General features: G+C 47.1%; 2 protein-coding genes across 2 annotated transcripts; one reads left to right on the forward strand and one right to left on the reverse strand.

Annotated features, from left to right (window-relative positions):
* The first annotated feature begins 918 nt into the window (after nt 1–918).
* Nucleotides 919–2,133, forward strand: LOC109758474 (uncharacterized). The gene is made up of 2 exons (XM_020317332.4): nt 919–1,122; nt 1,335–2,133. Exons 1-2 carry the CDS (start codon nt 1,108–1,110, stop codon nt 1,782–1,784), a joined length of 465 nt encoding a protein of 154 aa, XP_020172921.1. The 5' UTR covers nt 919–1,107; the 3' UTR covers nt 1,785–2,133.
* A 3,796-nt stretch (nt 2,134–5,929) lies between these two features.
* Nucleotides 5,930–12,387, reverse strand: LOC109758475 (E3 ubiquitin-protein ligase UPL5). The gene is made up of 3 exons (XM_020317333.4): nt 10,457–12,387; nt 7,277–7,860; nt 5,930–6,401 (listed from the first exon to the last, which is right to left on the reverse strand). Exons 1-3 carry the CDS (start codon nt 12,201–12,203, stop codon nt 6,138–6,140), a joined length of 2,595 nt encoding a protein of 864 aa, XP_020172922.1. The 5' UTR covers nt 12,204–12,387; the 3' UTR covers nt 5,930–6,137.
* Nucleotides 12,388–12,701: the final 314 nt, after the last annotated feature.

Below are 12,701 nucleotides of genomic sequence, written 5' to 3' on the forward strand. Positions count from 1 at the left end.
GATGAGTCTATAGCATAATAAATGAAGCATTGCATGTTACCACACATATGTTACTTCCCACGATAGAGGTAGTAACATAGAGTAGTAACATGTACTACTCTATGTTATTACCCATTGTGGCTAGTCTGAGATGAAGAGCTAACCTAAATTTCAAACCCAAATCGCGACTATTCAGGCGCGCACATTGATTGGTTCCAAGTGCATTGTCTTTGACGCCAACCCCGACAACCGCCCCTGTTCAGCTATCATAATCTCGTACAGAACAAACGCTAATCAAATACTCCTAGTACGTTTTGATCCAAATCACAGATCGAATCTCTCTCCCTCCCTCAGAATTACAGCTGAATCGACGAGAGCATATTTTAATCGGCTAGGGATCGATGATCCGATGGAAAGGAGCAGAACGTGCAAGAACGACGAGATGTGTTGTGTACACCTCGAAAGGTGCACTTGCCTGTTGCCACTGCCATCACACTATACACACATCAACGGGACAGGGGCGATCATACACGAAAACTTTTTTTTGTGGGAAAATCATACACGAAAACTTATGGGAAATGGAAAATAAATTCAAGAATTTCGCTGCTTTTCTAGAATGTGTTTCTGTGGCACTATCCGTCCCGATCGGGCAACATGTGGAGCGAGATGAACTAGTCGCCGGCCGTGCATCGAGGTACTGTTGCATGGTGCACACCCTGGTCTGATCTGGTCTGTTCTTTGGACCCTTTCCATAGTGTCATGACTCACGGACCACCTTTAGTTCATGGCATGACACACACGTACAACCGCACGTCGTCAGGACGTGTTTATTTGCACACACAGCTCCCGAGATTCCCGATCATCATGACTCATGAGATGGACTCGACTTGTTTATTTTCTCGATCCATCGGTGTCGATCCATTTTTCTCTGGCGTTCGATTTTCGATTGTGTTCTCCCCGTTTTGGCCTCCGGAGGCCGCTATATATAGCCCCTCCACCCCGACCCATTGCTCCACACACACACACGCCTCACACTCTCTCATCAGATCAGCCACAGAGTCACACTAGCACTAGCTTCAGCTAGCCAGCCTCAGCCACTCCGGGCATTTTCTTGCATCCACGACGGCAATGGCCACCGCTGATGTACGTACCTCGCTCGATCGTCTATTCTCTCTCATATTCTCATATCGATGTTCTTTCCGATGGCTTCATCTTTTTATCTGCTCACTGTTTACGTGATCTGACGAACGGCCGGGCGATCATGATCATGATGATGATCGAGCTCGAGCTAGGTCGGTTTGTGTATCTGCTGACATGTGCGTGGGGCTAATGGTAGTAACTGTGCAAACGTGCAGGTCCAGAACCCGACGGCCGCGCTGACGGAGGAGGCGCCCGCGGTGGAGACGCCGGTGGCCGCCGAGGAGGCCGCGAAGACGGAGGAGGTCCCCGCGCCGGCGGAGGCCGAGGTCGAGGCGCCTGCCCCCGTCGAGGTTGAGGCGACCAAGGAGGAGGCGCCGGGCGCCGCTGAGACGGAGGAGGCCAAGGAGACCGAGCCAGCAGCTGCGGCCGAGCCGGAGGCCGAGGCGCCCAAAGAGCAAGAGGCGCCAGCCGTGGTCGAGACAGAGACCAAGGAGGCCGTGGCAGAGGCCGAGCCGGCGGTGGTCGAGGAGGTGAAGGAGGAGGCCGCGCCTGCTGCCGAGCCAGAAGCACCGGCCGTCGCCGAGGAAGCACCGGCTGCAGCGGAGGAGGCCCCCGCGGCCGTGGCAGAGGAGCCGGCCGCCGCGGTGGCCAGCGTCAGCGTGTGAGGCGCGCACAGAGACAGAGGAGGGGCTGGCTGGGTCAGCGTCCACGGCGGCGGCCGTGTGCTCCTACGTGGCACGGCCAGTCAGCCAGTGGAGTGGAGTGCTACTTTTTACTAGGTGTGGAGTGGGAGTGCTATGCGCGGGGTCGCGTGACGCGGGCTAAATAAAAGTGTTGTCGGGGCCAGTCGACGCCCAGTGTCGGTCAGCAGCGAGCGAGCGAGCGACGCAGTGCGGTGCCACTCTCGCCGGCCCCCGTGGCTGGCTGCGTCTGCTTAGCTGCAGCTTTGTAGTGGTGTGTGTAACAGTGTCAGTTCCACCTATGATCGATCGGTATCCTATCCGGTTTGTGTTATCCCTGGCTCCTGCTTGCTTGAGTATTTTCTCTGGATGATGTCGAGCTAATTTCCCACTTTACTGATCCGTCTAGAAGAATCCCGTAGGCGTACATATAGATCCGGCGATCGCCGGCGCGCGTGGCTTCTTCTTCAGGTCGGCGTAACTCAGATGTGCTGCATTTTTCGTGCAAGATTCGACCAACGTCAAGCGGCTGTTTCACCGAGGACAGCACGGCATGATCGACAGCAGACGCATCTCCTGATGTCTTTCATTGTCGGCCTCATTGGTTTGATGGCCGCTTGACCAGTCACGATCCCCGCGGCCGTCGGCAGCTACTGGCCAGGCCGGGGCACTGCTTCAGTCTGAGATCTAGACTAGGGAAGGAAATGCAGGGCAGACAAGGAGATGTGCACGGTAGAGCGCAGCGGAAATTCGTCCAACAACTTAGTCTAAAGTTCCTCGCCCTTGGTGGAATACGCAAAGCAGTATGCAGGAGTATATCCACTGGTGTAGAGTATGTACCCGTACTTGTGATTCGAGGACGCACAATTGGTCCCGGGACCCCTGATCCCGTTTCTCATGTTAGGGCATCTTCAACGTTGTTGTGCTGCAAAAGGTGCGCAGATGTCCCGACTGATTCCTTCGGACGTATTTTTTCTATCGTCCAACGCGATGCCGCATATGCCACTGGGCAAGTCCACGCGTTTGAATTCCCGTAAACCGGAACCAAATCCGAGGGAGGTTTGCCGGCGTCCGGAACTCCACATACGTGTCCAACTACACTGCCCCATCCAATAACCTCTTCCGCGTGACGCTCCAATCGTACAGGCGTTGCAGTTAGGGGGATTACAATTTCTTTTGCGGTGATAGTTTAGTGATCATTGATAACGCAAGCTTAGATAAGCATAGCGCCCTTTTCCTCGATGCGGTTGTATGAGCTCGATGCGAGGGTTGAATGAAATTCTCTTTGTCAAAAATAAAAGGGATGGATGCGTTTGGTAGCCTGCCTTAGGCTTAGCCAGGCCCGTTGGATATAACTTTTGTCCATTTGGTAGATCAAGTTACACCGAATTTTTTGTCCGCACAAACCTTAAAGCACCCGTGGGATTGACTCTGAAGAAATGCTTGAATTGGCCATTTTCAGCGAGCCATGGCCGAGCGATGCAATCGAACGCACTTGAGTGGGTCTGGCAATGCGAGCTGAGTGTAACCCATGGTTTTGCAGGTGTTATGTTCCACTCACCTCCCTTAATCTCTTTGATATAATCCCTTCTAATCTACATAATGGTACTTGGATTCAAAATAACCTCTACCCAAAAAGGATGCATATCGGCATTGTGGTTCCGTTCAAATGATCGGTTCTTAATTTCGTGGATTGTAAATCTTCAGTTTTGTGTTTATGTTTAGAGCTTTTTTAGATGAATTTTGTCAAATTCTTCGCGCGTAGTCGACTGTTTGAAATTTCCTTCATCTCGCTGTTTGACACGACTTTCGTATTATATATTTTTTGTTTTAACGGTCGTAAACGAGTATATTTACATCTACTACTGGACTGCACTAACATGTTAATGTTTACATGTTATGAACCAAAGAATTCTGGCAAAACCTTCGCACATGGTCGTCACTTGTAGTTTCCTTCCACCACTAGCTTCATCTCACTATTTTACACAACTTCCGTTGTCCCTTTTTCTGTATTGACGGTCGTAGACGAGTAGAACATCTTCTACTGGACTGCACTAATGTGTTCATGTGTGCGCGTTATGAACCGATGAATTTTGGTTATTCTTCGCACATTTGAAAATTCATTTCTCCACTAGCTTCATCTTGCTGTTTGACACGACTTCTGTGTTTGTACGTTTTCTGTTTCTAAGGTCCTAGGCGGGTAGAATTATGTCTTCCCTACTCTCTTTTTTGAAAAAACTTTTAATCTATTCATCGTCAATCATTGCAGTATAACGAACACTAGAAATAACAAAAAATACATCTAGATCTGTAGACTAACTAGCAACAACTAAAAGCACTGAAGCGAGCTTCCTTATCGCCCTTCCCTCATGGGGGCTGGGCAAAACTTATTTTAGTAAACAATCGTGAAGTTGTCTTGGTAAGGCCTCACGGGACCAGCGTACTAGAATAGCAACCATCACCAATGAATAGAAGCGTAGATCGAGGTAGATCAATGGCGCAAACAACGGGGGACAGGAATCCTACGGACTTTACACGTAGGCGTCAGTCTTGGAAAACAATTTGCGCCCAATTGATTTCGTGACCGTTGGGTAAGCGTACGAGGGCTTTCACACCTTCTTCTACCTCAAGCTGACTCTTCTCTTGTTCCTTCAGCACTCCATTTTCACGTGAGGTAAGTTCACCACGTGGGTAAAAGGTGAGATTAATCAATCAAATGTCGGCATATTGCATTTAAGGAGAAAATGCTTGAACCAAACAGCCGTGTGTGCGTTTCTTCTCAGCCAGGTTGAGAAGGGTGCACGTACCAAGCTATATGCAAAACATGGTTTTTTGGCATGTATTTACTCAGCCAAGCTCAACTCAATCACAAATGTAAATACGCCAAAAATGATGAATTGCCAAACGCATATGGATATGGCCATCGCTGGCGTCCGTAGCTTTGCTGTCAGTCACTCGACTGAACTGTGCTACACTTTGCACGGGCATACGTATTTGTCATGCGAAATTCGAGCAAGGTCGGTAAGGGAAGCTGCAGCGGCTACACACGAACATGTGATTCTGAACCAGCCGAGGACGGCCACGGCCAGTACGTACGTAGTTTCTCTACCGACAAAGCCAAATCTCCTGACGCCTTCCATGTTTATTCACTGTCCAAAGAATCTCTGCGACGCCATGGCCATTTCTCGGTGCTGAAAGATTCGTCTAAGCCAACTTCGGACGGTAAGAGCATCTACAGCCAGACTTCTCAAATTGACCGGGCGGGCGCGAGGACCACTGATCGGATAGGAGAGAGAAGCAAAAAGTAGTTAAAAGTTGACTCAACCGGATCCCTCATATCTTTCCTATATGTTCGGACTGTCCATGAACCATCGTATCCATCTCAAATATGGGGAGGATATAAGGGCTCACGGACATGCCTAGGCGCGCCCGGTCAATCCGTCACGTAGGGCGCGGCCCCACCTCAGACCAGCTTTTTTTATTCATTCTATTCTTTCTCCTCATCTCCACCAATCACGTGCAAATGACCGGGCATATGAGAAAGAAAATAAGGATTGTGGCCGTGCGGATGGACAAACAGGGGCGCGTCCGCGGGTGTTTGAGGGGTCGAATCAAAGGTACGTGCTTGAAGATGCTCTAATACAAGCGTCCACAAATCTACCGCCAATGTTTCAATCTCCGAGCTGCCATGGGATTACTGGAGGCACTCCACTTGTCAACCAGCAAGTTTCGACCAGGTTCACAAAACTGGGGGGAGACCGACAAAGGCAGCAACAATGTAATGTGAAAGGATCAACAAAAATAACCAGACTCCAACAACAGCTTCCAAACCGCACATCTGCAACCGGTGGCCATTGCCTGTATGTCACACCTTCATCCATCCATCCCCTGGCAGCCAGAACTAACTTGAGAGATGTTGCAGTTAGTGCCATCTGCTGTTGGGATGACTGGTACTAGCTATATATGCAGGGTCACAATGCGCGCGCATTTCACTCCTTTAGGCCCTGTTTGGATTTTCCAATGAACGCCAGGATCACACAAAGTTTGCGCCTAGATCCAAACAGGGCCTTGGGGAAGAAACAGAACATTAACAAAGAAAAAAGGAATCGACGGCACGTTAACAGGATGGGTGAAGAAAATGAACCTTGCACTCTTCTGATTCCACCTACATTAAGGTTAAACGACCGGGGACGCTAACTTTCCATACATACAAATCAAACCACGGCAGCCTAATTTTTAAGCTCTACTAGCAATAGATTTTAAATGAGATAGATAAGGGTTGTTGCTAACTCGATATGTACAAAATGTACCACTTTGGGTTTCCCACAGCCAAGCATCCTACCACGTACCGAAGCTGCAGCTCACATGCTCCTGTGTGATCTTCTGCAGCTGGCTCTGCATCACCTTGAGGGACGGGTATGTGGGGAGGCAGAGGCGGTAGAAGCATGTATGCGACGACGGGAGATGGTCGGCTGACTCCGTTGTCTTGTATATGTACAGCTTTGAGCTCAGCCCACCAAAGCCTTCCGAGGGCAAATATTTCACGGAGGTCCAGAAGAAGAGGAGCTGCCTCTGTTGCTCGACTGTCATGCTCTCCACGGCCTGCCGTGTGAATAAACAAGTACACAAAACTGATTAGAGATGCACAAATTGATTTTGCTACAAAAGAAGATGCACAGATTTCAACTGAAAACTTTTCACACATACACACGAGATATAACAGTGGACACAGATAGGGACAATGTGCTGGCTCTTTGCCATTAAATTTGCACAATTCACTATATTTAAAACAATGGTTGATATCAGCACCACACCAACTCTGCTCGAGTGTTGGGAAAAGCTGTTTGGTTGTACTCATCTCATTACACAAAGGACGAGCATGGTTTTCTTTTTAGAATGAGTACGGTAAGTGTTACATAACTCCGATAAGCTAGAAAAATGATGCAATCATAGTTGGGATTTTAACATATGCAGGATCACATGTTAACAGTCTTGTCAGTGAACACAACAAACGATTTCCCAGGTCTTTGCACCAACCAGCAAGAATACTGGCCAGGCTTTGTTTGGTTACTTGCCTCGTTCACGAACTCACACTAGGACCAAAAGAAGAACCACTAAAAAACTTTTTCTGCAATGATTGAAGCAGTTCGATCATTTTTGTTGGGAAAATAATATACAGGATGGCACATACAAAATACTGGGTATCAAGTGAATAGATCTTAATGGATACATGGATGTTAGGATTGTGATCCAAATATCTCTTGCACATTGCACCACACGTATATACCTCACCTATGATATCAATATTTCCTCCTAAATCTACATGGAGTCAAAGTGAGAGATGGTATGAATCACACAAAAAAAGTGAGAGATGGTATGTTGCCCATGAAAAATTGAGAACATGGGATGAGCAGGTGATTAAAGCATATCATGGCATGGAATAAAATAAATGAAAATCCAAGTAATACACAGCATACCTTCCAGAACCAGTTAACATGGCGATCTTTTTCTTTGTAGCCATTATATTGAGTATGTGATCTCCAATCTTTCAGATTTATAGTGTTGTTGCTTCCCCCAAGCATTCGGTCAAAGTCTTCTAGATCCAAACACCCGAAAAATACCTCCCGGAGTTTCGGATTAGCTAATATGTCGCCAAATCCTTTTGCGAAATTAGCTAGCTGATCAGAAATAGAGTCAACAAAGATATTCTTAATAAGAAGATCAATGTAGTGCTCTCTGTTACTGATGTTCACAGAGATATCCTGCCCTCCTTTGCAAAGCTCAATAGTCTTTCGAGACCCTAAGGTATGAACATCTCGGGAAAATGTTAAAGTTAAATCATCAATCTCGGCAGCACCCATCTCTAGAATTCTTTTACAGCTTGCATACGTGAAAGGGTCTGCAGCAGAAATGTCTTCCAATGTAATACTTCTCCCAGCAAGATACAAAAATAAGGTGCGGTCCAAAACTATCCCTACTTGCACTTTATGCATCAATGCTAATCCAATTACTCGTCCCGAAAAAACGAAGTATTTCAGGTGCAGTGGATCAACAACAGATGCTGCAAAGCACAGATAAGTACCAAAAGTTAGAAGATATTCAATCAGCACCGACTTGGTTTGCGGACATAACGTGTCTCATCAATATTGAATGCATAAGAACCACAATTAAGTAGAAGAAAGCCGAAAGATTGCTCATTTGCTCGAATAACTAGAATTAAGTACAGTTTGATGTGAAGTTTATTTCAGAAAGGAAAATTGCCCTAATAAGCCCCTAACTATTTCAGCTTGTCAATCAAGCCTCCTCCAACTTCCAATTTGTTGATTTGAGCCATGAACTATTCAGTATTTGCATTTAAGCCCAACAAAACTGATTGGTAATTAGAGCATCCACTGTTTGTTTTTGCTCTAATTACGCCACTGCTAAAGAACATCTAGTTAGAACCTTGCAACTAATATTCTTCTATATGGGCGTTATTTGAGCAAATGAGTATTCATACTGAAATTTCAGAAGGTTTAGGGCTTGTGAATGTTCTTAACTAAGTTTAAGTGTGAATACAAAGAGACCTCATATCGGTAGAAAAAATATCTCGAAAACATGTTAAAAGTTTGAGCAATAGTTAGCAGTCCATATTAACAACATTTTGTAGTTGTGCTGCCAATTGTTAATCTTGTAAGCAAAAGGAACAAGACAGCTAAAACTAAAAGGGGTAGTTGATGGTTGAAAAGAACAAAACTGCACTTAAAGGCTTGATCGCACAAAAAACTGAAGTGTTGAGGCTTGAGGGGCTCAAATCGGCAGCATTAACTCCTTGATCACCTTGATGGAAATAGGTTGAAGGCTTACAGTCCTATTTTGCCTTTCTGAAAATAAATGTGCCACTATATGTCTACAGGGTAGACAGCTTGGCTGCTATTAGGCGCTAACCAGATGATCATTTTATATTTGTTTGAATCCAATAAGAAATTACCACCGTATTTAGGCAAAAGGGGAATTAACTCACTACAAACAGATTAGCATTCCCTTATATAAGAAGTTTGTACTCCCTCCGTTCCAAAATAGATGACCCAACTTTGTACTAACTTTAGTACAAAGTTGGGTCATCTATTTTGGAACGGAGGGAGTATATCTCATGCAAAAAGTACTTCCTCTGTCCCATAATATAAGAGCGTTTTTGACATTACACTAGTGTCAAAAACGCTATTATATTATGGGACGGAGGGAGTAGTTTTTAGTGACTTGGGATAGATCTGTACTTATTGATATGGTTAGTGTTATTTCACACACTTACAAATGAATATCAAGATGTATCAGAATATTCCTAACAGGGCCACTGGGAGCCACTGTGCAAGGTTCAAGGTGGAAAGCAGAATGGATAGTCTGCTTCTTAATAGGAATTTTAACTGCAAGCTATTGATCAAAGAGGGTATGAGAAAAAAAAAGGATTATAGATTTTTTTCTCAAGTTTTAAACATGCGCATAGACCAAGTATCTCTTCATCGCATATTAAAAAAGTCTACTTGTGAGATATGAACAAGCCACTTTTTTATTGCAAATAGAAACAACGAGTAGCCACAATAAATTTACAAACAAAAATGCCTACACCCTCACCCCCTATATGGACATCCTCACACCCAACATGCGTGATAAAAGGATTATAGAATTTTTCTCAAGTTTTAAACATGCGTACATAAAAATAAGATTTTAGACCAAGTATCTCTTCATCGCATATTAAGAAAGGCTTCTTGTGAGATATGAACAAGCCATTGTTTTGATTGCAAATAGAAACAACGAGTAGCCAAAACAAATTTACAAAAAAACTGCCTGCACCCTCACCCATATATGGACATCCTCACACCCAACATGCATGACAAAAAGTCGTATTTAGAGTAACTTGTACCAGCACATACATATGGAAACCAGAGTGTGTAACAGGCACAAACACGCAAAAGTTAGTGAGACATCTCCTTAGGCTTAATATACTCAACCAAGCAGACAAGTAAAGGCAAGACTACAATATCCCAGCTTTGGTTTTGTATGTTAGATCGGTAGCATGGTGCATGCCAACTAGTACTAGAAGTACATATTGTAACTAATAAAACAACCATCCTTTATTTGTGTGAAAATGAAAATGTAGCCCCATAAGCAGCCATATGATTTGCAAACCTTCTAAAGTTAAATTCATTTCAAAATACTAAGTGGATTTTTCAACAGACTGATCAAAAGAAACGCATTTTGCAATCATTAGTTCTTTTAAATTGAGAAGAATATGTCCCTTCCAGGACATCTGACAATAGAGCAAACTACTTTTTTCTTTTCTTTTGTTAGCTTATACTACTGGGTATTGAACCTACATTCATCGAAACCAGTTGCAGAGCCTGTATGTAGTGGCAATCATATGTATGAGACTTTCAAGAAAAAACATGCACTGCACGATAGAAAATTCAGATGAACAAATCCTATTCATCCCACTAGGCTAAGATATGCAGTTATTTATTATACCACACATGTAAAAAGACCTGGGTCAACAAGCGAGCTACACTCATCAGCTTATCCAATTCAGATTTTCAAGTTGTTCAGTCAAAGTGCCGTACCAAATTACCAATAGAAGTATAGAACTGGATATAAAGTAGTAAGTTAATACCAAGAGAACTTACTTCCATTCAAGTAGAACCTCCGTTGATCATTAGGACAAGGCAAGAAGAGTACTTGCTGTGGGCTGAACAGAGCTTGAGACACCATGCAGAACCACTCCCTGAGAACACCAGGGCCAGTAGCCTCCTCATTCTTAAACTCCATAAACAGACCACTGTGAAGCTCACTGGGTTTTGCCTGTGTTATGTACTCAAAGGACTCATCCAGTAAACGTGACCGGTCGATCAACATCTCATGCAGCTCCCCATAGTCATCCTTCCCCTCAGAAAACAACATTAAGACCAAGTTCCTTCTTGCTTCGAAGCAGAGCAGATCCTTATGCTTCTTGAGCCAGTGGAGATGCTCGTTCCTCTTGGAACAGCGCACGAGCGCATTGAGAGGTGCTTTGTGTGCCAGCAACACGAACCGCAGGTTGTGTGCCACATCCTCGAATATCCCTGAGATGAAATCCAGTTCTGTCAATATGGCAAGGATATGTAATCGGGTGACCCAGATAGGTTGATTTTCTATGACCCCCCTAGTGTCAGATGACAAAGATGAAAGATCCATTTCCAACCTCTTGAGACACTCATCCACCCTTTTGAGCAGGTTCATCGACATTTCGTGCAACTCCCATACCCATGTGTCAGTACGCTTACACTCCCTGCTGTACATATTCTTTGGCATTGACCCGTCAGGCATCCAAAGGAGCACCTGCTGGCGCAGGACTTTAAAGAAGTTTGAGAGCTCCTCAAGGTCCGTCCTTGGCACCAGCATGGTCTCTGATCCAAGTCCATTCAGGACCAATTCAACAATCTCTCTGGCAAACGGGAGGACCTGCTCGATCACCTTGGTAGGCGATTTGGAGGCACCGAGCACCGAGAGTGGCAAGCAGAGCACCGATGCAAGTGTGTAACGGCATGACTTGTAGAGGGAATCCTTATTGCCCGCGGTCAGAGCGAGCAGGCGGCAGAACTCGAGCAGCACCGGCGCCGTGACGAGCATGACATTAGGCGGCAAGGTGGCAGGGTCGGTGCTGAGGAAGCACCTGATGGCGCGCTCGGCGTAGGAGCGCGAGAAGGAGAAATCGGAGAGGTAGAGGCGAACCAGCGCGATGGCGGCGCCGGACTGGAGGAAGATGTCGAGGTAGTCCTCGGCGTGGCGGTCGGTGCTGCCGGTGTCCCCCTTGGCCCTGCGATCGTTGCGGTTGTGCTGGCTGCCCGGGTCGCAGCAAGCGATGTACTCCTTGACGAGGTCGTCGAGGGTGTGGGCGGAGTCGGTGCCGGCGTCCCCGGAGGCGGCGGTGGCGGCGATGTGCGAGGCGAGCTGCCAGGCCTTGGGGTGCGGGGTGGAGCGGAGGCGGGCGGCGAGCTGGAGGGTGGAGTCGGGCGCGAGGCCGAGCGACGCGACGGTGGCCTCCGGCTGGAGCTGGCGGCCGGCGTAGAGGAGGCGCAGGTCGCGGCCGTAGCCGCAGTCGGCGAGGTGGGCGAGCACGGCGGCGACGGTGTCGTCCGCCGCCGCGTGTATCGCGATCGTCTTGGAGTCGGTGGCGCGCACGAAGAAGTGGAGGCGGCGGGGCGGGGGCGCGTAGAAGGCGGCGGCGGAGGAGGAGGAGGAGGAGGCGCCCGCCGCCCCGCCGGAGGAGGAGGAGGAGGAGAAGGCGCCGCCGGGGCCGTCGTGGGTGGTGGTGGTCATGACGGGCGCCTTGGAGGAGGCCGGGAGGGCATGATCGGGGGCTTCACGGCGGCGCTTGGCGTGGCGGCGGTACATGCTTAGATCAGGACCATCGGAGGGCGGGGGGGAATCGGGGAGGGTTTTGGAGCGGAAATTGGGGGACGGAGGAGGACGACGCGGAGAGGTGGGGAGGAGGGGGGAGGGGAATGGTGTGGGGGAGTGTATGTGTGTATGAGTAAACAACCCTCTCCTCTTGCGTTCTGTTCTCTTCTGCTCTGCTTTGTTCGGGTCAGACCTCCTCTGCCCCCGTTCTGCTTTGATGATCGCGTTCGGCGTTTTCCCTTGGCCTTTTCCTTCCCCTTTTACTCTTTCCTCCATTCATCACAGTTTATTTAGCCTGCATTTCCCTCTTTTGTCTCTTTAATGACTTGCAGTCCCTCCGTTCACAAAATATATAGTGAAAATAAATATAAGATGTTCTAACTTTTTCAATCGGATGTATATGGACATGTTTTAGTATGTTTGTTCACTCATTTCAGTCTTTTTTTTTAACTTTTCACTCGTTTCGGTCTGCATGTAGTCTGTATTAAATCA

The sequence above is a fragment of the Aegilops tauschii genome, chromosome 5 (assembly GCF_002575655.3).
Source record: "Aegilops tauschii subsp. strangulata cultivar AL8/78 chromosome 5, Aet v6.0, whole genome shotgun sequence".
NCBI lineage: Eukaryota > Viridiplantae > Streptophyta > Magnoliopsida > Poales > Poaceae > Aegilops > Aegilops tauschii.